At 36.0% G+C, this 27,855-nt stretch overlaps 1 protein-coding gene and 1 long non-coding RNA gene across 4 annotated transcripts; both read left to right on the top strand.

The window, feature by feature from the left end:
- The first annotated feature begins 780 nt into the window (after positions 1-780).
- On the top strand, positions 781-11,730 carry LOC148847032 (protein HEADING DATE 3B-like). Of its 2 annotated transcripts, XM_088951911.1 has the most exons (5): positions 1,137-1,703; positions 2,301-2,378; positions 2,507-3,558; positions 10,030-10,081; positions 10,171-11,730. In XM_088951911.1, the coding sequence occupies exons 3-5, from the start codon at positions 2,624-2,626 to the stop codon at positions 11,230-11,232; spliced, it is 2,049 nt and encodes a 682-aa protein (XP_088808037.1). In that variant the 5' UTR covers positions 1,137-1,703; positions 2,301-2,378; positions 2,507-2,623; the 3' UTR covers positions 11,233-11,730. The 2 variants fall into 2 exon arrangements, with proteins under 2 accessions (XP_088808036.1, XP_088808037.1); XM_088951910.1 differs by lacking the exon at positions 2,301-2,378 and having other exon boundaries at positions 781-1,703.
- Positions 11,731-15,854: 4,124 nt separating this feature from the next.
- On the top strand, positions 15,855-16,972 carry LOC148847031 (uncharacterized). 2 transcript variants are annotated; one of them, XR_016100670.1, is made up of 3 exons: positions 15,855-16,173; positions 16,364-16,479; positions 16,761-16,972. It is a non-coding gene; the product is annotated as an uncharacterized LOC148847031 (long non-coding RNA). The 2 variants fall into 2 exon arrangements; XR_016100671.1 differs by having other exon boundaries at positions 15,920-16,173; positions 16,364-16,534.
- Positions 16,973-27,855: the final 10,883 nt, after the last annotated feature.

The raw sequence follows: 27,855 nt of genomic DNA, 5'->3' as shown, positions 1-27,855 counted from the left end.
AGCAATGCTCAACCCATCCGGCAGCGGGAAAAACACCGCTCTTGACGGCCCTAGCAGGCAAGCTTCCGGGGAAGTTCTTCGACAGCATCACCTACAATGGGCAGACCTTCTCCGGCTCCATAAAGCGTAAGATCGAGTTTGTGTCACAAGATGGCGTACTGTATCCCACCTTATCGTGCTGGAGACGCTAGCCTACGCCGGGGAAGTTCTCCGGCAGCATCACCTACAAGTGGGTCAGTATCAGTTACATGCCAGGGGTTAATCTCGTCTATCCAACTGATTTTCTGCTAGATCTAGCCAGGGTTAATCTTGGTTCTATTAGTTACATCATACATGGTTGCTTAAAAGGGTAAAATGAGTATTTGGAAGAAACTGCTATATCTGTCCAACGTTTTCCGTCTGACAAAATAATGGAAGGGAGATTTTTGTCGAATTTTTCAAAAATTTAGGAGAGATATTTTTTAAAATAAAATTAAAAATAAGTTTTTATGATCGTCAAAATCTTAATGGGAGGTTTTTGTATTTTATCCATCAATTTTTTAAGCTTCACAATAGGACCCCACAAAATTCACAAGACACTATCCCAATTCGCCGACGTCACGTTTAATCCAACGGTTACGATAAAGGATTGCCTGTCAAATCAAACGTGAACCATGATTCCATGTGTCTCTCTGACATGTCATGGTCTTCTAGATTTTCACTCGGTCACGCATGTACCGGTGCCACGTCACTGGTTGCCAGTTGCAATTAAAATGACATCAGTGTCGCCCACCGGAAAGAACAATATCAGCAACTGATTTCTGGTTTTACTGCACACGATCCTGTAGACTTGCATTATCTTTTTGGAAGTTTGAATATGGATTTTCTACGATAGAGTATCAAAATTTCAAATATAATAATATGTGGTTAAGCTTAAGCATCATTTTTGACATGTAAAGAATCCATGTGACAGAGAAGAATCACTCCTTTGCCAAGGCCAACCATTGGCCATTGTGTTTGGTATGCAAACCCAAATCGGTCATCTCTCATCAACCCCAATTTTAAAAACTTCTGGTTCTATCCATAACCATTTAGACCCCACAAACCAACACTTTTTCTCATCCCTTTTTGTAGATGAGGATCATCTACAGAGTTCCAGCTCAACCCTCTTCTGTCTTCACCTCGAACCTTTCTTTCTGAACCATCTTTTAGCTTGTTTCCTCTGTGTCTGGATATTTACCATTTCTGCCAAACTTTCAATGTGTCCTGGTTGTTTATCTTCGTTTTTCAGAGAAAAGTTAAGTTTCCTTCAGGCCGGTTGATATTGGGTTCTTGTCAAAATCCCATCTTTTCAACAAAAGACTCGATTTTGCCATCTGGGTCTGTGTGATTTTTGGCTGTGGTTTTTAGCTTTGTAGATGGGATATCGTCGTCTTTTTGATCCCGAAATTTGGACTCTCAAGTGGGTTTTGAGTTGAAGGGTTGGAGGTTCAAGGAGGATGAAAAGGGGGAGAGATGAGGAGAAGATCACGGGCCCCTTGTTTCCTAGGCTCCATGTCAATGATACAGAGAAAGGGGGGCCAAGGGCGCCTCCAAGGAACAAGATGGCCCTCTACGAACTGCTCAGTATCCCTTCTCAGAGGTTCAATCCTAGATTGGCGCCGACGTTGCCTCTTCCTCCCAACAACTCCTGCACTTCGGTATCTTCGATCTCTTCGAGCCAGGTGAGTTGGGTAGTTATGTAGTGTCATGGTGTTCAGTTGCCTCATTGGCTTCGCAGGTATAATTGTCAATTTTTATTATTTTATTGCGTTTGGATGTATGAATTATTTCTTAAGGAAAAATGATCCATCTGATTGGTTTCAATTGGGACTACTTAGAAATCTATGGCTATACCGTGCACATTATGAAATGCATTATTGTGGATAAAATTAGGAACATTGAGTTTAAGTTCAGCCTGCGTTTCCTTGATTTGATTCTCCTCTTTATGGTCGTTCTTTATTTGTTTTTTTAATAAAAGCAGGAGTTTTAGTTGGAGTACAGCAGTAATCTTTGTTTCTTTAGCTCTTGGGAGCATCCTCTATTCTATTTAGTCAAGTTTTATAATACTTAATTACTGTTAAATTGTAGTTTGTCTTTGCTTTGTTTCTATATGATATTTTCCTAAACAATCTTGTGGAGAAAAAGAATTGCTTTATGAGTTGGTTGTTAGCTACTTAGCTTACAACTTCTTGGACCCTATTATGTGTCTGGTGCTTAATAACTGATTTTTCTGAGGAAAAGATTTTTTTTGCTGCTTATTGTGAACATAACTGTTACAGGAATCAGGATGTAAATTCCATTCTTTGTGGTTGATCATGGATGATCATGGATGGTTTTGAAGGAAACCGTCTTAGGAGGTTGTTGCACCTATTTAATGTGAATCATGTCTTTTTTTTTTCTTAAATGAAATTCAACAAGCTTATTCACTTTCACACATCAATTTCTTTTTTGATCCCTGATTTTATTGTGCGGTTTGTGGATATAGAGTGGAGGTCATGAAAGAAGCGTGCTTTCTCCATTTTACATTCAACCTCCCACATCTACTCATTCAGCTGGGAATCTTCATTCATCTTCTTCTGATGGAGCAAACTTGAATGGTACCATGGTAGAGTTTGATAGGAAATCTACAAAAGATGTAAATCATCGACCTTCAAATGCTACTACAGGTTTGTTATCAACTAGTGATCGCAGTTCATGCCACTCACATGCCTTCTCCAACTTGAGGAAGCGGATACCTGGGGATGAGGATGATCTTAGGGTTCCTGTCTTTGTTCACTCACAAGTTTCTCCTTGTTCTGATAAGGATATTCCCAACACCAACAGGGAAAGATTTTCTCCCTTCATCTCAACCAATTCAGGCCGTTCTACAGTTGCAGAAGATAACAGTCCACTTAAAACTGCAGCAGCTACTTGCAATTCATCAATGCAGCCTCAGAATGCTTGCGATAAAAACCAGAAACCAACCAGAACAACAGATATGAAGTCAAAACAACATGTAAGAAACCAATTTAAAGAGAACCTGAAAGAAACTGTGACTGGTAAAAACCATGCAGAAAATTCTACATCTATCTCATCAATGGGAGAAAGGATTGCCGAACCCTTAAAGCATGACAAAACAAGTGGAAATCAAGAACTTCAAAATAGTCAGGTTGGTTCCAGGAGATTATGTGATGCTGATGCAGAGAGGCATCAAGAAAATGGATATGCTTTGTTTCCTAAAAATTGTGGAGATGCTGATGTTCATTTGGTTGAGCCCAATGAAGTGGAGAAGGAAAACATTTCAAGGAAGAGAAATGAATCATGTTCTGAGGCATTGCCTGTTAATAGTCACAGAAATCCTGAGAGGGCCGAAAATGGTGGGCATTACCATGAAGAGATGGTGCATGAATCATTACAGGTGGGAGATGTGGACGGAAATGATGATACATCTGAGAGCTCCATGGTGGATTCTGTATTGGGTGTGGATATATCTCCTGACGATGCTGTAGGAGTAATAGGGCAAAAGCGTTTCTGGAAAGCAAGGAGGGCAATTGTCAAGTAAGAACTCGTTGCCCATCAGTTAGGCATTTTTTTTATAAAGATTAGAAGTATCAAAATTGTGGTTGCTGGTGTCTCTGTATGTTTAAAAATTCATGCATTTATTTCCTCCCAAACTGTCCACAGTATGGCTACTCTAGTGCTCCTTGAAAGTATCTTACCTCTTTTACTTGGTGGTGAGAAGAAAGAAGCCTTAAATAGGCTACCCACCTTAGCCAGGGGATTCCACCTGCCTCCAAATAAATCAAAGAAGAATGCCCAAGTATCAGCTATAAACAAATAGGAAATTAGTAAATTCAAGGTAGATTCACAATTTGCTCTGCATAAAACACACATATTAGGATATAAGCACCAAGAAGGCCTTTTCTTTTGAAGAAGTTCACATGTACTGATTTTCTTATATGCAACCTCAGAAATCCCAGAATATTGGAGCGGGAGAACCACACCAAACAGCCTTGGAAGGAAAGTCAAAGTTAGAGGAGGAAGCAGATGACATTTTTCTTGATAATTAACAGTAAATTTTATTAAAGTCACCATACCGTTAAAGGACAGCAGTTGGCCACCAATTATACATACATTCAGCTCTCCAATTCAGGAGATAAAAATCATACAATATAAAAGAGAAAAAATGCAGAACATACAACTACTACAAATTATAGCCCAGCCCTGGGCACCCCTATTCTAAAACTTCTCTCCTCATCCCTTCTCTAGCCAAAGAATCTGCCAGCATATTAGAACTCCTAGGGGTCCAGTTGAATGAGGAGTTCAAAGAAGCACCTAGGGATTGAGCCAGCCTCACCAAAGCCTGAATTCTCAAGGAACCTGATCTTGTGCCTTCATCCATTACATAATAGATTGAAAATCTCTTTCCACCTCTACATACCTCATTCCCTGCAATACCAGCAGCTTTAATCCTTGAACTAAAGCTAGTAACTCAGCACTCAATAAGGTACCCTGACCAACTAGGCCTGAATGGCTGAGAATCAGATTACCGCAGTGATCCCTTACTCCCCCCCACCCCCAACCCCAACCTGAAGCCCTTGGATTTCCCAGCCGGTATCCATCAAAGTTGAGTTTAACCATCTTATCTGCAGGAGGAGTCCATTCTAGCTCTCTTTGGAGTTTGTCAGATTGGAACCCAACCACTATACTCCACCCCCTAAGTAGACCATCGAGGGAAACACCTCTAAATTCTTCACAAATTACATCTGGACGGGCTTCCCTTAACTTTATGAGTTTGGACAAATCCTCCACTTTTTTTATATTTCTTTTCAAGAAAGAAGGCATAGCATTCAAGAAAGATGCACATGAAAAGATATTGGAATCCCGTGTCCCTTACTTTTGTAATGGGAAAGTGGCACAACGCCAGAAACTATTTTTGGCCATGGTCTAGTGATGCTTCAGCCAATTTTTTATTCTATTTGTTTTCATAAGAAAATTCAATTATATTGATTCCATTTATATAGTCAATATAAGGGCTTAGATATCCTTTTAAGGACTCCAAACTCATCTAGAAAGCTAAACCAAAACAACCTCTAACTGCTTCAAGATTCAAAGGTGGTGGTGGGGTGGATAAGAAACAAGCAAGGAGGTTCTTGGAAGCACAGAAGCAACATGAGGAAGGTTTGATGCTGATAGAGGAAATGACACAAGTGTTCAATGGGTAGAGAGATTGACAAATGGACTAGCAGATGAGCTAGCTAGACAGGGTGCTCATAGAGACCAGTTGTACAAGGGAATTGTAAAATAAGAGGGAAGTAAGGGTAAAAGGGTAGGTAGGCAAGGACCTAGCCTACAGAAAAGGGGTGTTTTCTGGAGAAACACATCAGTTTCATTGTACCTCTGTAACATACATTCATATTCTTTCCACTTAAATAAAGTAACTTTTATGGTTGCCAAAAAAAAAAAAAGACTTTGACAAACCCATTTGTAACCATTGGGATACTCAAATATGGATTTCCAACTCACAAAATAATTTTAATAACAGTTTGCTAATCCTACTACAACTAAACAAACAAAACTCTAAGAGAGACCAAGAAGGTAGAAAGGCTCAAATCACATCACAGATTGACACCTTATTAGTGAAATGATCATAACTCACTCGAAACATTTAATTACAAGATCCTAGGGAAATATTTCTCCGTAATACTATTTGAATGTAAAGTAAAATGGCTAGGTGGATGATGCTAGCCTTGGATCATATTATGGGTGCTAGGAACATTCTCTATGCTTGCATGCTTGTATAATTTTTTTTCCTCATAATCAGTAAGATTTGATTGTTACTGATAAAACTCGGTGTATCATTGCTTCAACATTGTTCATCATCGAAGGTTCCAGCTAACTTGTTGGTAAAAAAGTATCTCTAGCTGGTTGTAGGGGAGACATGGGATCAAATCTCGCCTTAAATAGGGTTGAGGTTTGGAAGGAGCGCTATTCCCTGTTGTGTAGCCCTGTAAAAAAGAAAGAGCATCATTCATTATCATTTATATTTTTCAGTTATGGTGCTTGTATGTGTTTTCTTGTTCCATTTTCTTTAAATCTCAGTGATGCCTGAATTGTAAAACCATGTTCCTTAAAAATCTGTTTCTAGCTTGGAATTTTCTATAGCTTATTGCATGCATCCTCTTAGAAAGTAGGGGAATCACATTCCTGTCTATGTTTTTGTTTTTTTTTAACGTGTACATCCCACTTGTTTATTGGATTGCATCTTCCTTTGTATTATTGATTTCCTTGTGTTATTAGCAAAATCCTTGATGCAAAATCTTGAAAATTATATAGGGATGGTGATGTGGAATGGATAAGAGTAATTCCTACAATTCAGATCTGTGATGTGCTGAATGGAAAAGTGAAAATTTTGAAGTGTTTATACATAGGAAAATTAGTTGTTGGTATAATCTATAAGTTATTTTGTTATTGATCAGGGGAAAAATGAAGTACCATTTACATTTGTTCATCAAAGTAGAATGTGTAAATTGTTGGGATGCATGTGTGAATTTATGAGAAGGAGATCCCACATCAGATAAAAACAAGAGAAGTAAAGGACTTATATACAAAGATTGGCCCACAACCCAATGGCTTAAGCTATTGGGTTAAAGGTGGTGTCCAACTCTTGTGTGTAAGTCCTACGCACAAAGCAAGTTCCCCAATGTTTGCAACTCCATTAGGTGCACGACAATGGCATAAGAACCAAAGGTTCGACTAAGTGCAAGTATTAGCAGATGCATGTGATGACTCCCATGGCTTTTCATGCTTCCCCACGGTCTGAATGGTTGGCAAGAACTGTCGATCTCCCATGACTCCACCCATGGGAATGTGCTCCCATGGTTGAGTGGTTGGTGACTCCCATGGCTTGAGCACCCATGGATAACTTTCCATTTAGATGCTGGAAATTGAGTGAGGGCTCCCTATGGTTGTGAGAAATGGGTTCTTTGGTTGATGTATTTGAGGGGGAGTTCTTAATGTGGATGGGAAGTAACTTAGAGGGGGGGGGGGATTGCTGGCATGCATATGTAGTGTATTAGAAGGGATCCCACATTAGATAAAAACAAGAGAAGCAAAGGACTTGTATACAAGGATTAGCCCCCAACTTAATGGCTTAAGCTTTTGGGTTAAAGGTGGTATCGAACTCTTGTTTGCAAGTCCTATGCATGAAGCAATTTCCTTGGTGGATGGGAAGTAACTTAGAGGGGGGGGGGATTGCTGGCATGCATATGTAGTGTATTAGAAGGGATCCCACATTAGATAAAAACAAGAGAAGCAAAGGACTTGTATACAAGGATTAGCTCACAACTTAATGGCTTAAGCTTTTGGGTTAAAGGTGGTATCGAACTCTTGTTTGCAAGTCCTATGCATGAAGCAATTTCCTTGGTGTTTGCAACTCTCCTTGTTGCACAAGGGTGTGCCTTAGGGTGGACATGAAGCTTTGATACTAACATGGAATACATGAAAGAAACCATGGAAGAAGTCAAGTTTCTCTAGATTCCTCTACCAATAGCAACTTCATAATGTATTGATTTTTTTTTTACCAGTAACAGTAGCATGGTTTTATTAATTCATGTAAGGAATAAATTACAGAAATTGTTCCAGGCACCACTTTTGTAGGCTAGCATCTGCTTCCTACACCACATTAAGTATTCTTTACTATTACAATGTTACATTGAGTTCCTTCTCCCAAGTCACACCCTAGTACAATTGCTCCCTGTTTGCTCCTTGTCTTGCCAAAGCATCTGCCATACTGTTCCTGTAAGCCCAATAAAAATGGTGTTTAACTCAATGGCTTTCAACAAAAAGTGGAATTTAATTAAAAAGCACATATACTATTTGGAATTTATGGAAGCAACTGAATAATATTATCTTCAATCAACGAAACCTGAACCCGGATTGGGTGGTGATGACAGCAACAATGGAGCTGATCATGTATCAGGAAAGCAGGAAAGCAGGGAAGCATTACAACATTTCATTCTCAATGCCGCCAATATCTATGCTGCATCAAGTGGAAGCCACTGCAAGGAAATCAATTGAAAACCAACTTTGATGTCGAGAGGGGGAAGCAGCAATTGGTTGGGTCTTGTGGGATCAACTTGGAACGTTCAGAGCATATGCAGCAAGGAGGATCAGCAAACAAAGTAGCAACGAAGAAGGCTATAGACATCGAGCAACAGTCTGTCATTATAGAAGGTGACACAAAGATAATCATTGATTGCGTCAATAACAGGTGGAGACACCTTCGGATCTCATTAAGGCATAATTTAGGAAGGATATCAGATTTGCCCATGCTTTTAGGGAGGCAAACAAACTAGCCGATTGCATATTCAACTTGGGCCAAACGGGCCAAGTCTCTCTTTCTCTATCCCCCCCTGCCAGTGTTAGAGCTTCTTTTCTTCCTCCCCCAAAATATACCGCTTATATTTTAAAAGTGTTAATGCTATAGAGTACATCTAAGCATCCATGCAGTACCTGATTCTGTTTGTATTTTGTTTCTTTTTGGCTTGTTGAGCTATGAGTTGTATTTCTGGTTATCTTGTATAGTGCATTGTACTTGTCCAATTCTTTGTATCTTCTCCTGGAAGGGGTCCTTTTACCAATATTACTCAATAAAATCTCTTTGATTGGTGATACAAATAATATATTGTTAGATTGGGAATCATCAATCATCTTGTTGACATGGGGTCTATAGGTTATCTTGGGTTGATTTAGAGGTGCTGGAATTTGGTCCACATTTCCTACATATCTTGAGTCACTGTAAGTACAACAAATTATTTAATGCCAATCAAAACTTCATTTTGCTGCCTTGCTGGTGAATGGTCACAATATCTCTGTACAAGTAATAGAAGTGCAGTGGAGGGTGGAAATATGAAAGACAGAAGGCACACTGGAGGAATGAATTTATTCACATGGATGTTTGGGGCATGAAACATGTTTTCCTTCCCTACGCCTTTTATTTTCCTTGAAGTTATGGATGGGCTCTCTTTGGATTTTTGCATGCATGGTACAAATACAACGAATCAGTTGCTTGTATTCATGATGAGTTTGCAGACTGAATTATTGTTTTTTTTTTTTTGTGGGGGGGGGGATGCAATAGCAAGGTAGAGCCTGACATTACTTTGTCTTGTAAGTGTTTCAATAGCATTTCCTAAGGTGGGGCCTATTTCTTTAAATTATTTTTATCCTATCAGATAGTAGTTATTAGGACTCCAATTTGGATTGTATTCCTTTGGAATGGTAGACATGTTTCTTTTGGAAAATTTTTCCAAAGAGGCGGTTTATTAAATGCTGAGCAGTTCACTAATGAAATGCTCTTATTTTCACAGAACTAGGTGGATAGTGCCATTGATGTAACTGTAACTTATGGTCAAAATCTTTCAATCAGTTTGTGTGCCAAAGAAGGGAAGGAGCTTTTCATTTCTCCACTCTTTTACTTCAGGGAAATTCTTCTTACAATATGGTCTTCTGAGTTTTATATGCATCTCATCAAGTGATGGTGCATGGTTACATAGAGACACTTGTGTATATTGTCCTGGCATCCAATTTTCGATAGCATTCAGAATTATACTTTAAGATTATACTTTACCTATTACAATCACTAAAAAAATCCATTGCTACTCTTGTTCATGTTTTTTTTTTTTTTTGATAATTACTACACTTGTACATGTTCACACATTGGTAATGAATTCATCCATTTGAGATTTAGACTAACTGAAGGTTTATCCTACGATTCTATCTTTAAGCAGGGGGTTTTGATTGCATACTGTTTCTGGTCATAATTAATCAACTAAGCTCTTTTTCTTTTCTTTTCTTTTTTTTTTTTTTTTGCTCCATGGGGCTAGGGGCAGAAGGAGAGCTTACCAACCATCCAGTTGGCACTTTGCGTCAACTTAGCTATCTAACACAGCTTTCTCTCTCCTGTTCTTTGTTGTCTATAAGAATTTCATGTGATAAGGTTGTTGATCCTTGTGCTGTTTATCCTTGCAGTCAACAAAAGCTGTTTGCAGTGCAGGTATTTGAGTTGCATAGGTTGATAGAGGTAAGCTAGTCTAGACCCAATGCAGGTATTTTATTCACTCGGTTTGGAGTTAAGAAAAACCATCGAGTAAACTCTTGATATTCTAACAGGTTCAAAGATTGATTGCTGGATCACCTCATCTCTTGCTTGATAGTAATCCTTGTCTAGGCAAACCACCTTTAAAGGAATCTCCTGTGAAGAAGCTGACATCTAAGTATGTCATAAAATCACCATGTGTTGTTAAGAAGAAAGTTGATTCTCAGAACCCAAACCAGAATGCTGAAGGTGCTGCTGAGAACACACTTCGGAAGCCCACTCCTCTCAGCAATGGTGTCAATAAGGGACTTATTAGTCAACAATCATGTCATGGGCCTCATTCTGGAAATCCACCATTAGCACCTATAGCTACTGATAACAAGTCAGGTCCTTGGTATTTCTATCCACCACCAGGAAATCGGTGGTTGGTTCCTATAATGTCCCCTTCTGAAGGACTTGTCCACAAGCCGGTGGTAGGACCATGTCCACTAACTGCAGGTTTCATGGCACCAGTGTATGGAGGCTGTGGGCCTCCAAGTTTACCCCCAATGGCTGGAGACTTTATGAGTACAGCCTATGGTATACCAGCCTCTCATCAGCAGGGGATTGGTATTTTTCCTGGTGCTCTTCCAGTTGGTCAGACATACTTTCCCTCATATGGTGTGCCAGTCTTGAACCCCGGTATCTTTGCCTCATCTGTGGATCAGACAAACCCATTGGCTGGTGTCTGGCCACATGGACATGCTGAAAGTTTTTCATCAGGGGATGCGTACTTCAACTTTCACCATCACAGCTCGTATAACAATTCAAACCACAATAGCGAGTCTATCTCCTGTTGTACTTGGAAGTTTCAGATGTCCAAAGATAGTGAACTCCAAGGGAGCACAGCAAGCAGTCCTTGTGAGAGGACACGGAGTACTGGGGCAAATAATATTGCCGAAGGAAGAGATCCACTTCCTCTTTTTCCCATTGCTCCAGCTGTGCAGGTTCAGAATCCAGTACTCCAGAGTCAGAGTAGTGATCAGCAGACGAGAGTGATCAGGGTGGTGCCTCACAATCGTAGATCTGCAACTGAGTCAGCAGCGCGGATTTTCCAGTCCATACAAAAAGAGAGGCAAAAATATGATTCAGTTTGATTCAAAATCTGATGGCAAAGATCCACATTAATCCCACTACACTGACTAGTGGGAGGTAAATGATCTTGGGCTCACAAGAACTTGGAATTTGTGGTTTGACATACACTCACTACTTGATTCCTGAGTAGTTCTTTATACTATTTACATGTACATATGTTTATGCAAGATGGCAAGAAAAGAAGGCCCAGAGTATATTGCTTTTTTCTTTCCTTCCTTTTCAATGTCATAACAGGTTTTGGGTACAAAGTGATCCACGTTTTGCACGGAAATGGGAAGTCAACAATTCTTGGAGGGCATTGCTCTTCAATTGGAGGAGATTATCAAGCTTCTTTTGCACTGCATTTTCCCCTTATTTTCCATTTCCTTTTTTTTGGAGGGAGGGATGTAATTCGTTCCTATTTGATCTGTTCGTTTTTTTTTGTTACATACTTAACATTTGGCTGCTTGGATGCTTCACTTGAATAAAGCAGCAATAAAAGAATCGGGTTCATATAAAAATTTCTTTGCAGTTGTACCAGTAGATTGAGAATCCATTTACTTGGGTGGAATTCTTGTCCCAAAGTCTTACTTGCTTTGAGTAATTCCTGTTTTACTGACATTGTGCATTTAATGCATGGTTCCCGCACGGTTAGTTTCCTTTCAATTCTGAGACTGTTACAGGGGAGGAACTGTATATTATATTTGATGTTTCAACTTTCAAGACATGAACTGATATCTTCACTTGATCTCAGCACCAAAGAAAGGTATTTCATTTCCATTTTCTCTATTAAACTGAGCAGCAGCGAAGCATATGTTTGGTTCTGTGGGCGTTTATAGATGGGGTGTTTATTGCTTTAAATGTTTGTTTGAAATAATACTAGTATGCTATTTTAAATGTTTTTTTGCTTTTGTTGTTTGGTTGGGCATTTCATGTGTGTTTATGCTAGTGTTTATTTGATAAACATTGAAATCAAACAGTGGTTTCATGTACAATAAACATTAATGCCTATGTGGCATTGATGTGGTGGTGTTTTTTTAATAAATGCCGACGGAACCAAACATAGCCTAAGTGCCTACAAACGTGGTGCCACGTATAGGGGGTGTTTGCCCATGAGTTTGGGTTTATTCTTAAAACTGATGCAGTTTTTATTTTATTTTTGTTCTATGTAGCAATTGTTTTTGAAACTGTAAATTTGGGGTTTATAGGCTTTCTTTCTTTATGTTTTAAAGTAACTTCTTTTAAATGCTCAAAACACTTTTTTGATTCATTTTTGTTTTTCATAGCTCAAAAGCAAAAGTTTATCCAGAAATAACCTAGAGAATTTGTATTCTCCAGAAATAAAATCAATGTTATTTAACTATGGATCAGCCGCAAACATGACATGGGCATCCAAAGCTTGGACTAGGCCCACCAAAATAAAAATATATATTTTTCAATTAAACACATTATAACAATCATATTTGTCTATAAGTGTAAATCCATAATCAATTTTAGTATTTATTTACAATCATCCACTTAGAGAGAAAGCTTGCTTAAGAATAAAACTGCTATTATTTTGACAATTAATTTTATGATGGTGTTGCGGTGGCATTATGATTATTATATTTTGGTATTCGGTGCTATGCACCATTAATAACTTTCCTTCGACCCCTTTTCCCCCCAAAGTGCTAGCTGCGGGATTAAATTTTGCGTTAATGTTGTAACAAACCAGCTAATACACCATTAATAACTTATGATTATTATAAGTTAATGACGGGTTTAAATTTTCTTACATCCTATTTGTGATTTTTAATAGGCTAATTCAATGGCATGTTAAAACTAAGAGAGAGAGGGAGTAGTGATTTCTAGTTTCTACACATTTCACGTATCAGGGTTCTTACCTGAACGATACTTGCAAAATTTTGAATAGGGGTGCAAATGGATCGGATCAAGATCATTCGGTCTAAGATCCGATCCTATTTAGTCGAATTTGGATTACTCCTGTTCGGATCTTCGGATTCAAATCCCTATCCGATCCCATATATGTTATTTATTTATTTATATTGTATTTTTTGTAAATTTATTATATTATTTATTTTTTTATAAAACACACACACATATTAAAAAAATACTTGTATTTTTTGTTTTTTTTATTTAAATTGGTATATTTTATTTTTCTTTTAATAATTTATTAGTTTTTAAAGAAAACAAACTGAATTGGAGCAAATCAGATCCAAATATCCAACTTCCTGATCGAATTCAGATTTAGATCCTTGTCTATCATATCAAATTGGATCAGATCCATCATGAATAGTGTTGGATCGGATTTGAATATACTTTGATTCGAATCCAATATGATCTGTTTGCATCCCTAATTTCGAACCTTGCCTATAATGAAAGGCACGTTCAGAACAGAGAATTTTCAAGGATCGGAATTTATCACATACCAATTGAACTGATGTCGCAGTGTGATTTAATCCACTGAATGGATGACATGCTGAGGGCAATAATCTACATTGATATTGTTTCCAATCTTAAATCAAATGTTTAGATTTATTTGGCTCAGTTTGGGAAGGGTGCAAATACAAAGGTTGAAAAATACGGTAAATTTTTAGAGGTGTAAAGTGTACATGTTTGTATTTATACTCTTCTCAAATAGAGGTGTAAAGTGGGCCATGCCAAGCTGGCATGGCATGGCCCGTGCAAAGTGCAGGTCATACCGTGCTGGCCCGCGGGCTGTCAAGGGCTGTGCCACCCTCTCTGGTGAAAAATTTGGGGGTCAGCCCAGCCTAGCCCACGGCCCTGGCCCATTGGTTGAGCCTTGGACCAGGTTGGGACGTGCATCGGGCCAAAGCTATTTATTTAAAAAAATTGATAAAAAACTTAAAATTTTAATTTTATATGAATTTTGTGTATACAATTGCTTATATATACAATAATTAAATAAATTAATATAACAAAATTAAAAAAAATATTTATTTTATTAATATATTATTATTATATAATTATAATTTATATAATATTATATAAATATATAAAATATATATGGGCCGTGCTAGGCCAGGTTGTAGGTTGGGCCGTGCCGGCCTGCTCGATCGTGCCATGCCGTATCGGCCCATGAACCTAAAACCCCAGGCCTAGTACAACCCGCATGATCATTTCGGGCCTGACACGACCTGTAGACCATCGTATCAAGCGGCACAACTCAATTTACATCTCTATTCTCAAATGCAAAAATTGGTGCATCAATATTGATCGATGAGTGGGATAATTAGAAATAGACTTATATCAAGGCAGTAAAAATACGGCTGATTATATGGACTCCTGTATAACATCAGTGCTGTGTGGTAATTGATTACTAAAAAACTTTTTACCTTGAAGATATGGGGTTATTCGATATTGGGGGCCACCATTGACTGAAATAGTTCCAATGGCAGCACCAAGGTCTATTTAATTTGCCAAAACATCAATCTCTCATATAAACAAACCCTCTGAAGTACTGATTTGATCCTCACAAAACCGTTTTCATAGCCAGCCGTGCATTGAAAATATCTCCCACGAATAAAAACATAAAAGTATGGATATGTTCTCAGCTGTAAAAGGCTGTGAAGACAGTTATGTGAATCCGAATTCGTTTTAAAACTCCCATAAATCATACCAACTATGGTTGTGTTTGGTTCGAAACTTTGAATGAACAATGGTTGTATTCTGTTGTAAATTGTAATTCAGCTATCATATCATATGTGCTATCAAATATGTAAGATCAAAAGCTGGCATATGATCATGCAAAAGTTCTAACTTCCCCACCCAAAGAATTTGATATGATTTATAGCATTTGATATTCTTATCTGATAGCCTGAATGTTCTTCCGCGTCAAAGGGGATTAAGGGGTGGGGAAAGGGGGTGCATGGAGTTCACAACTTCACATCTGCTGCGATTTTTATTTTTTTATTGAAACGCTGGTGTGTTTGTATTTTATTGGCCGAGACTCTAAATTATATTTGGAGAAAAGTGAGTTGCAGAAGATGTGAACTAGGGTGCATGTAAGGTCAACCAACAGAATGCGCCCCACAGTCCATCCCCTTCGTGAATTAGGAACATCTTCTCATGATAGGTTCATTCACAAGGGAGATGGACTGTAGTAAGGCTGCAATTATTTTTTTTAAAAGGCTACAACAATGGGGGTAGCACATCTTCCAACCCAGGCGCAGACGGGATTTAATCCTAAATCTCTGCTACAATCGACAGGAGAAGCTGGTTGGCACCATGCAAGACTGTAATAATTGAATTGAGCTCTAACTTAATAGTTTGTGCTCCAATTTAATTAGGGTTATTTAAGTTCAAACTTTCAGGTTAGATCGATTAATTATTCAAATTCGAGCTCAACTAATAAAAAGTTCAACTCAAAGTCTTAAGTTTGGCTTGTAGCAATACAATCACGATCGATCAACGATGGATATCGGTCCGGTCATTTGACGTTTCAACCGTTAATTGGATCCCAAAGCAATATCAACGATCATGTACACAGCCAATCCGATCTCATAGAACTAGAGCTGATCGCCTGCCATAGTGCAATGTTACGCAAAACGTGGCGCCATGGCGGTTTTGATTCTACCGTACGGTTTGTACTACTGTAAGATACAGACAGACGCGGGGAATAACCAACAATTTCGGACACGGACTTCCCCTCTCGTTAATTTAAGCCCAACTCGCGCCATTTCTAAACCTACGCTCTTTTGACAGTCACTCTTTCTTTTTTTTTTTTCATTTCAAGAGTCTACTTCCTCGAGCTAACACTGCTGTTCTTCGTTTTTCTTGTACTTTATTTTTGTCTGCAGAAACTTTTGTCTAGTACCATCTTTGTTGCTCCGCCTCCGAAAATGGTGATTATGAAGTTAGTCATCAGGGCTGAGCTTGAGAATCTGACCAACCTTCAGCCTGAAGGGGGTTGTGATGAACCAAACTTCGCATACTACTTCAAGGTCCATCTCTCTATCTGATCTCTGTCTCTATTTTTCTTTCTTCTTGTCGATCTTTAAACCCGCTCTGAAAATGCTTTAGGGTTTATTGATGCCTGTACATTTGCTCTTCAATATCGTGCTGCTTTTATTGTTCTTCTTTTTGTCTGTAGTAGAGAATTAAGAACCGGAGAAATTAATTTGTTTTCTGCAGCTTCATTGTGAGAATTGTGGTGAGGTGAGCCAGAAAAGGACTTGCGTGAGCTTGAACGAAACAGTTCCTCACCCCAATGGCAAGGGAACCATTAATCTTGTTCAGAAGGCGAGAGTGTGAGATTCTCTCTCTCTCTCTCTCTCTCTCTATCTGATCTTTACTCACCACAAGGTGGGATAATTGTAGCATTTGAGCATATCTTTAAGTAATAAATCCAGGGTGTTATTGGTAAATCAGATTCTGCTATTTTGCTTATATTTTCTAGTTTTCTTTATTTCCTGTGCAAATTTTGTGAGAGGAAGGGAACTGTGCTGATGATTCCTGGTCATGGTCGTCCCCTGACCCTCCACGCTTCTCAACGTGGGATTCACTCTCCGTTGATGTTATTTGACTGCAGAGGCCTTAACCCTGTTGAATTTGCTTTTGGAAATGCATGGTGGAAAGCGCAATCTGTAAGTTCTTGTGTTTCTTTATTCGTTTTTCTTCTCAAGCTGTAGAATATTAAACTAAAATCTTTCATAAGTTAATGCTCATATATATTTCATACTTGAGCCTCAATTGTTGTTGCCCACGGGGGTTTAATGAATATACACCTGAATTACCATCTACCTAGTGGTGGTCCATTTGTTCATTTGTTCTTGTTTCTTGTGTGTAAGTATTGAATTCTATTTTTGTCTGTGACAAAGACCCCCTAAACATTTACATTGCGACAAATAAGGCAGATGACGGAAACCATTAAATTACTAAAATACCCTACTAAACGTTCTCTATTTTTTTTTCTTGCCATTCTTTCTTAAACCTAACTGATCTTGAACCAATGCATCAACCAAAAACTAGCCATCTTAAAAATGCATCTTGGAGTTACTATTCACCAAAAGAATTAAAGTAGCAAGGAATGGTTTCATGCCCTGAATGAAATGAGATTTTTGAACCACATTAGAAGATTACAGTCTGACGAAAGTAGCAAATGGGTTGCAGAGAATAGATAGTCGAAGCACATGAAAGACTACGGTACCTAACATGCGTGTGTGTGTCCGAAATGTGTGCCTTCGATACATAGTTTTCGTTATTCTATAGAGAATTTTTTACTTCGCTCTATGAGCTACACAGCTAGTCCAAAATCTGCAATGCCGTGGAATGCCTCCTCTGTTTACCAATTGAATGGCTAATTAATAACCGAAGCTTCTCAACAGAGAGAATCAAGACAAGGTATAAGTGTATAACCATTCCATGGAAGATCGACCCAATAATCAAGGACACTTGAGAAATGGCAAGGGACATTAACATCTTGGTATTAATACAAGTCATCAATCCAGGGAAGGTAAACGAATTGCAGAGCAGACCTAATAGTTAATCATTGACGTCAAGAAATTAAGGGAGATGTGGAGGGGTTTAGCTGCACCATATGCAAAGATTTATGGAGCTCTTTTTCTTGCATTACAAGAAAAGAAAATTCAAGAACCACATCTATTTGCAATTGGTATTTGTTGACGCCAAAACAGAGCAAGCACCGTGTACCTTCAGAAGACTTTGATTGGTTCAATTGCAGGCCCATTGCAAGATGACGCCAAAATAGACTACTTTGTACGCTAATTATTGAATCTATCATATATTTCTTATTCATCTCACCTAACTTAAGTAATTGTCCACAAAGGATCGTTTACAAGAAATCAGCATATTATCTTATACATGTCCGAAGATTTTGCAGCCTGCTTTAAGAAAATGCAAGGGTGAAGCTGAATCGAATAAGTTCAATCAGATTGTGCCCACAAGTCCATATATAGCGCCAGTGGAATTAACCAGATTGATTGGAAACTTTGCGACACTTTGATATATATCGTTGGTTTTACTCAAATCAACCTAGCTGTTGAACACTTGAACTCAAGTACGTACTGAACTAAACTAGCATAGCCCCTTTTCTCAGTTCAGCATCCATGTCTATTTTCATATTTATTGATCATCTGCATGCCTAATTCCAACTGTAGTCGAATTAACAAATAACAAATGCAGCTTTCAGGTTCACACATGAAACCTTTCTCAATTCCATCAAAGGAGCTAAATAACAAATAACATATCTATGGTTATGAATCAGTTCCATCAAAGGAGCTAAATAACATGAAACCTTTCTCAATTCTGAATGTAGGATTGTCAGATAACAATTGGAAGGTCAAGTCGTTCTTTCTTGTTGGAGGTACCGTCGTCCCTTTCTCTTTTGTCTTCCAGATCATTACTCTCTGTTTCTATGTCCATGGATTCGAATACTGCATTTTTAGTTATACAGCCAGAATCTCTCAATGGTCGCTGTAGAGAAGTCGGTGATCAATCTATAAGATATCCTCTAGAGATTTTCCTTGACAACATTTGCAAGATTGCTTTCGGATTTGACCCAGAATACTCATCTCCCACGTTTCCACCGCCAGAATTCACCACCGCATTTGAAAGTGTTGTCCGTCTGAGCAACGAAAGGATATGGTTTACAATCATGCGTCGCTCTGCAAGAGCATGAGACTATACCTGCCTTTTCTTGGGGATGCCAAGGAGGCAACGAGAACAACATATTACTCGAAGGAATCGTGGTGAGGATGATTTCATAAATTAAAATAATAGATAAATTTAATTATAAAAGGGTAATTTGGGCATTTAAAAAATTTTAAACACTCAAATAAGAATCTTTTTCGAAATTAACTTACCGATTAACGGAGGGGGTCTTTGTCTAATGGCCAAAGTTCAGAGTGACTTTTGATGAAAAAAATACAGGGAGATCTTTATCACAGACCCATAGTATAAGGGGATCTTTATCACAGACCCATAGTACAAGGGGATCTTTATAATTTACCCTTTTTTTTTTTTTCATTTTCAGCTTTCATGATGCAGCAAGTGTAATTTAAGTTTGATAATTGGTCCTACCTCTTGAACTCAAGAATAAATATTATGCATCATTCATTTGGGACACTCTGAATTGTACCTAAAGTTATTATAGTATAAAATAAAATAATATGGTTCAGTTATTCTTCTCATGGTTGTCCTCAGAACGATCACATTGATTAAAAAAATAACCACACTGATATTACTATAGCTTGTAATATACCTGTTATGATTCATGGGTAAAATATACGACATTGCAGGGTAAAACATCTTATTACATACAAATCATCTCAACGGAGTTTCTCTTTGATGAAAGAATCAAAAGATGGTTAGAACAAATTAAGGACAGTAGTTCCTTGTTAGTACATATGCTATTTTCACAATTTTTATAAATTCCTTTCTCAACGATTGCAGGGCAAAACAAAAGTTCTCCCTCTTCTTACAGGCCATGCATTGAGTTGACGCATTTTCCTGAATAAGGAATACTATAATATAAATCATTATTACAACATGTTTTTAAGGCTCATTAAGTGGTGCAATGATCCTATCTTAGAGGTAATAACCAATTAAGGTTTGACTTTATGTTATTATAATGCTCACAATATTACTTTGAAGGCTAAAACGGCATAAATGCATGGTCCCATTATTAATAAAAGAAAGGCATAGTTTTATTCACTTCGGACCCAGTTACGTATGCGTCCACTCCAATTATATCTTTGGAGATCTGAAATGTCGGATTTGGATCGAATTCGGATTTAATCCACATTTGTCTAGTTGTGCTTAAAATGATAATAATCCATGTATGATAAATGTATATAACTATAAATGTTAAACTTATTAATTATAAATTTATATATATGTATATATATAGATATATACATACATGATTTTTAAGGGTAAAAGATTTAAACATACATCAAGTTTTCATAAATTGATTAAAATGTAACTTAAATTAGGAAAAATTCACTTTAGTATCCAAAGCTTTGGGGGTAGTGTCAAGTTACTATCCAAACTTTCAAACATGTTACTGCATTACCTATATTTTCAAAAAGTATCAAGTTGGTCCCTGCCGTTAATCGATCGTCAGTTATCTATTGAAAATGACAAAACTACTCTTCAAAAGAAAACACTGTTCATTATCTTCTACCTTTAGATCTGAAACACATCGTTGTCTAGTTATTTATTTGCTTTCAGTTATTGTTTTCCTCTATCATATTTCATGTTTTTTTCTCTCTTTTTCTTTGAAGATAACCGATTCAGTTTCAAGTAGAAGACAATGAACAATGTCTTCTTTTGAAGGGTAGTTTTAACATTTTCAATAGATAATTAACGGTCGATTAATGGCAGGGACCAATTTGATAATTTTTTAAAGTTTAGGTACTGCAATGACACGTTTGAGAGTTCGGGTACTAACTTAACACTACCCCCAAAGTTTAGAGTACTAAAGTGGAATCCCCCCTAAAAATAAGACTTAATTATACATTGTAATTTTTTTACCCTTCATTTATCTTTTCAAATTTTCAAAATATATACTGAATTTTTCAAACTGATGTGGGTATTGGGCAAAGAGGCATGTTGGACTGCCCAAAGAAGATTATAGATAGAAGATGGGTGGATTGTAGATGGAAGATTGTAAGCTCATACAATACAAATCTCAATTCCACGTTTATGAGGCAGTTCGAAGCCATTAAAAATGATATCCAGATTCTCCAAAATGGAAGACATATATGCACATCAAACTTCCCAAAGCCATATATTAAAGCAAATATCATTTTCTGGAGGCGACAAATACCTCTCAATCTAGAATCCATGATGAGAACCCAACTTCATAAAAACCACCAGCTTCGAAGTGGCAAAAACAACTTCAGAATTTAAAATATTTAGACCAAAGAGATTCTCAGAACACCATTAAGATCAAATTCTGAAGTTGGATAATGATCAATCAAATTCTAATATCTATAGGTGTGAATCCTTCAGGGTTGAACCAGTCCTAGCTAGTAGCTGTTCCAATTCTCCCATACTCTCTCTCTCTTAAACGAACCAACCCATTGGGATCATCTTTTTTTCCTGGCCTCTTCTCTCCCCCCACGCTGCTGCTGCTGCTTCTTCTTCTTCCCCAATAAAGGTAAAAGATGATTTTTAAAAAACTGGGTATGTTTTAAGTCAATTTATTATGAAATTTCAGGATATGTTTAAGTCTTTTATCCTAATTTTAATTAAATTTAGATTATTGGATGGGGTTAAATCCACATCCGATCTAATTAGATGTAGATTTTAATACCCAAAATTTGAATAATTAGATCTCAAATGGGGTATTGAATTTTTAGAGTCCATTGGCAGCCATATTTATCTGCTATAAAATAAAGGTTCTGTAAATGGTTCCAAGTCTCTGTAGAAAAATATCATTATATCTATGATTATGTGCTCTTACTCAAATTGTCCATGTGAAAGTGACTATGGTCATCTTAAGCATTTTATATGGCGAGGTTATGGACTCATAAACATATGACCTGATTTTACTCCTCTAGCTATCATTTCTAGTAACATAGCTTTTGATTATGAAGGTCTATTAATGTTAATCATATATTGCTGCTTCTTAATCAATCAAGAAGCAATGTTTCAATTCAACTTACACTATTTGCTGTTTGTTTAGATAGAAGGTACCGAGTTCACGGGCATCAACCTGTCGGAGGGTGATTTTGCAGACTATGATGAGGAGGGAAGGTGCCCAGTTGCAGCATTCGATTTTCGTGCTCATTTTGAATGACGTAGAAATTAATACTTTGGATTTGTTTAAAATCTCTGGTAGGAATGTGTTTATGGGGATGCAGGGAACCGAACTTCGATAGATAAAAAGTAAAACATTTGAGCACATTTTGATGAATTGCAGAAATTGTAGGCCCATGCATATGGTGTCCATGAAGACCTTGCTGTGATATAGTTGGCCCGAATATGATCACCCCTGCAACCTTTACAGTTCATATCATACTAATAAAATACAAAGAGTACAGTTTTATATAGCTTTTGATATGGCCATGTCACTTCTTTTGCCTTAACATGTTTTTGGTTGCATTTCTTGGTGCCTTTTTTTTTTTTTTTTCTTATTCGGAGCTCAGCATTGTAAGCTTTATACGGATTAGGGTCTTAGAGTCTGCACCAGTTTGAGACTCAACTTGACCACTCTATATATGCTCTATAAGGGCATAAAGCAATGAAGATTAGGTTTTGATTCATTAGGGCAATTCTAGGATTCACTAGGTTTGATTCTGAAAGTACATGGCTAGGTAGGGGTGCAATTTGGGTGGGCTTAATCTGAACTTGGCTCAGCCCAATCCGATTTTTTCACAGCTTGGGTTGGATTTTTTGGGCCAGGTTGGGTCTGGGCTTGAAAAGGTGGTTTTTTATATTTTCAGGTTGGGCTCGGGTTAAGGTCTTGGGTAACCTGAGCCCGGCCCGACCCAGCCTGAGCCCAACCCAACATGAGCCCGGCCTGATGTGTTGTACATGTACATTTATAAATTATAATATATCAGTAAATATGCACATACTTTGTACGTGATAATTTTTTATGATGATGGTGATAGTAAATTTTTTCTGTGTTTTTTATATTTCTATATCTAGAAAAATTATTCTTATTTTATCACATTGATTTTTGTTTAATATAATGAATATACAATATTATAAATGTGCTCAAATGTTTTTTATACTTTTGTGTGGTTTTATATTTTTATATTTTTTATTATTATTTAATTATGTCATCAAGGATTGATACATTTAAACTCACCACCAAATAGGGAAACAATTCATTTTTCGATTGGTTTAAATTTGTATTTTATTTCTATCATCAATAAAAACAATTATTCTTTGTGACACTTTTTTTTGTTAATGTGGTTAATTAGTATTAAAGATTAGAGTGCCAAAACGTTTTCTACATAATATACATACAAATATACAATACATACATACATATGTATATATATATATATATTGTGTTTTTATTTTTTTAATTTATTATTTAATTATGACTTCATGGGTTGACATATTTGACTTGAAAGGTTGAATTGTTGATCTATCATGCCAAATAGGAAAACAATTTCACTTCTGGGTTAGTTTTAAATTTTGTATTTTATATCCATTATCAATAAAAAGTTGAAAACAATTCTTGTTTATTGTGTTTGATTTTTAATATGATTAGTATAAAATATTTGAGATGTGTCTAAATGTTTTTTATAGAATTTTATATATTTATCTACTTTTATTTTTTATTATTTAATTAGAAGATCAAGGGTTAATGCATATAATCCAAAAGGTTGAACCATTGACTTACCACAAGGAAAATGATTTCATTTCTGGATCAGTTTTAAAATTTATATTATATTTCAAACATCAACAAAACAATTATTATGTATCACACTTATTTTTCATTAATATGATTCATATACAATATTAGATAAGTGTCTAAATGATTTTTTTTACAAAATTTCTGTATTATTACATAATGCTTTTTTGTGTTTTGTTTAATCTTTTTTCAGTTTTTACCTAATTATGATATCATGGGTTAACACATTTGACTCAAAAGGTTGAATTGATGACCTACTTCCACGAAAATAATTTTTTTTTGCATTGCTTTTATATTTATATTTCATTCTAATTATGATATCATGGGTTGACACATTTGACTCAAAAGGTTGAATTGATGACCTATTGTCACGAAAATATATTTTTTTCGATTGGTTTTATATTTATATTCCATTCATTATTATTTATTAGACTTATTTTCTTTTATATGATTAATATAAAACATTATAGATGTGCTTGATATATTTATATTTATATTTATTTTAAAGCTTTTTATTCAATTATGACATCATGGATCAACCCATTTGATATGAATGGTTGACTTGCTTACTTTCCACTAAGATGGAAGAATGATTCCACTTTTGGGTTAATTTTAAAAAGCACCAAAGAGTGGGAGTTAATACCCTAAATATAAGACTTGATGATAGAGAATTAAATGAGGAAAAATGCAGTGGTTCAAATTACATTTGGTGCCCTCACAGTTAGAAAGTGACCAAAATTAATTCTCATTTTTTTTTAATTTTTATCCCATTTCCACCATTAGTTAAAATAATTCTCATTTATCGCATTTTTTTTCTATGATGAATATATAATATTATAGAATGTTCCTAAATTTATATACAAATTTCTATATTTTCTGGAGCTTTATGTATTTTTTTTAATTATAACATCATGTATTGATCCATTTTGACATGGACAATTGACCTACTAACCCACCACCTAAAAGGAAAAACCATTTTGCTTTTTTGATTGATTTTAAATCACGTATTCCATTTTCATCATTAATAAAAGTAATTCTTATTTTCACATTTATTTTTGTTTAAAATGATGAATATGTAACATTATAAATGTATCAAAAAGTTTTATATAGAGCTTATACTTTTTTTTGAGTTTCTCTCTCTCTCTCTCTCTCTCTCTCTCTCTCTCTCTCTCTCTCTCTCTATTTAATATTTATTACTTAGATATGGCATCATAGATTGACCCATTTGACTCGAATGGTTAGATCATTGATCTACCATCTAGATATGAAAATGATTTCATTTTCTGATTGGTTTAAAATTCTACATTTAATTTATATCATTAATAAAATAATTATTATTTATCACACTTATTTTTGTTTATATGATTAATATATAATATTATAGATGTGCTCAAAATTTGTTTCATATTTGTTTTTGTATTATTCTATTTTAAATTTTAAATTTTTTAATTATACATCATGGGTTAACCCATTTATCCTAAAGTGTTGAAATACTAACCCACCCTCTAGAGAGGAAAATGATTTCATTTTCCATTGGTTTTAAGTTGTACATTCCAAGTACATAATTAATAAAAGTATGTCTATTTTGTCATATTTAACTTTTTAATATGACAAGTATATAATAATAGAAATGTGTCCATTTTTTTTCAAAATTTCTTTATTTTATATAATTTTTTGTATTTTTATATGTCTAAATTTGTATTATTTATTTATAACATCATGTAATTATCCATTTGACCCAAATGGTTGAACTACTTACCCACCACCTACATGGAAAGTATGGTTTCATTTCTAGGTTTATTTGAAAACATAAACTTTTATTGTATTAATAATTATTGTATGTGAATTTATTAGTGGAATTTAATGATGAGAAATAAAAGTATAAATATTGGATTCAATGAGAGAGAGAATAAGATTTATTTAATGCCTTAAATGTGAGACTTAATGAGAGGTAATTGAATGTACTTAATAGTATTGTTTTAGTTACATTTTCTGCCCTCTCAGTGAAGATGGACTAAATTCAAGAGGAGGGGTATTTTAGTGGAAACCTCTTAAAAATCTAAAACCCTAATACTAAAGTCTCCTCTTGGAGTCTTGGTTCACAAATCACAAGTACTCTCCTCTCCTCTCCTGTATTCAAATTTTCAAATTGTTTTTCTTTCTAATGTTGTTGTAGCTGTAGCCAAAATCACTATTAGTATCTTGGAGAGAAAACAAGTATTCAATATTCATTCTTCTTTCTTAAAGTTCTTTTTTAACTTAAGACTTACGTATAGTCCTTTTTTTTATATTCTGGTTAGCACCACAATCTAGTAATTATCCAATATCTCTTCTTCTTTCTACAAACACCTACAGGCCATTGGTTTTTTTTGGTTACATCTCATAAACATTGTTGGTGAAGCAACGACAAGAAGGTATATATCATATCAGCATCCTTGTTAGGTTTTTCTTTATTTTATTTTATCTTATTTCTACTATACGTGGGTTCATGATGGACTAATTTTGAATGTAAATTTTTAGTTTTGTCAAAGGATTTATTTGTGTACATCTTTAATGAAAAGAAAACCATTTTTCTATTACCATAGAATTCAATATAGGGTTTCTTTAGCATGTAGGTATGTTGAGTTTTTCTTTCCCAAGTGGGGATGAATCCCCTTTATAAAAATATGTCAAATGCTTTCTAATTGATTTCCTTTGATTTGTTTGTTGTCATTGCATGAAAATATACAACATAAACCGTTATTTAATCTTTCATTAATTAAATTTTATGTTTTAATTGGTTTGTTGTCGTATCATTATTTAGTCACATGCTTTCTAATTGATTTCCTTTATAAAAATATGTCAAATGCTCTTTAGATTGATAGAATTATTTTATTTTATATTTGATGGTTGAAGTTAACACTAAACTTATCAAAATTCCAGGTATCTTTTCTTTTCCCCCTTTTGAAATTAAAGTTTTCAGTTTATGATTCAAAGAAAATTTCAGGTATATCTTATATTTTCTAGATGAAATAATCTTCCTTTTTAATTTAATGATGAAAATTATATTACACTTTTTCTTTTCTAAATGCAATGTGTATCAGACATACACATAAATGTATATTAATTTTTAGTTTGGGGCTTTGGGCTGGTTAACCAATCCAAGTCTGGCCCGGGCCCAGGCCCAACCCGAGTGCCTGAAATTTTAGTGTGGGTTGGGCTTGAGTTAGATAATTCGGACTTGACCTCAAGCTCGGGCTGGGCTCAGGCTTTAAGTCCAATTCTTAGGGTTGAGCTTGGGTTAAACTAAATCCTGGCCCAGCCTGCCCGATTTACACCCCTACATGGAACAAGAGAAAGGTAAATGTAGTGCCAAAAAAAAAAAAAAAAAATCTTAATAAACTCAGAGATAAGCACTGATGACATCATTAGAGCGTTTGTTTACTACAAGTGCCCCACCCTCCTTTTTTTTTTAATATAACCAGAAGGGCAAGAGTTGGATGGTTGGACGATATACACCATATAAATGTGGCGGTTGGTCGATATGTCTTTTTTTTCGGGACATTGGATTTAAGCCCAACTGCCCAAGGCATGACCTACAGTATCTTGAATTGAAAGGAAAGCAAAAGTTCCAAGTTGCAAGAAAAATGAAATCCCCTTCTTCCTAATCCTACCACGATAATATCTCATGGTCATAAGGTATTTAGTGCGGTCTGCACTTACTATAATCGTCCCAAGCATAATTACTACGACATAAATTCAACAGGGTTCCACATTTTAATGCGGCATGCGGGAAAGTGTGGTGGATTTTAATGGAATCCACATTCCACTATTCGAGTGCCCAAAACATAACAAACGGCTGAAAACAAAATTTCTCATTTCTCAACTGGAAATCTGGAACCATCATCCTTCTACTAGGCCAAACGACTCCAGAATAAAACATAAAAAACAGGCAATTTCTTTGGGCCCAGTATGAAAAAACAACTGTTCACAATCTATGGGCCCAACCCAACACCCGCCATCCCCCATCCCCTTGACCCAGTGACCCCCTCAACACTCAACCCCAAATGGGGTAGCCCATGTACTTATTCAAACTTGAAAGAATACTTTTTGGTAGGTATACTTACCACATGGATCTACTCGTCAATGTATAGAAAAGATTAAATTAGAAAATTAGTTAGAGGCTTTTCATACTCTTTTTTTCTTTTTTTGGTGAATCAGCAATTTCGTACTCATTGTAGTTTAGTAAATGAATACTTCTTTACCACAGACCATCATTAAAATGAAAAAAAAAAAAGAAGAATAAGAA

This window comes from Nelumbo lutea, chromosome 6 (genome assembly GCF_056320005.1).
Source record: "Nelumbo lutea isolate HS-2025 chromosome 6, American lotus-T2T, whole genome shotgun sequence".
Taxonomy (NCBI): Eukaryota; Viridiplantae; Streptophyta; class Magnoliopsida; order Proteales; family Nelumbonaceae; genus Nelumbo; species Nelumbo lutea.
This window is presented reverse-complemented; position numbering and strand designations above follow the sequence as displayed.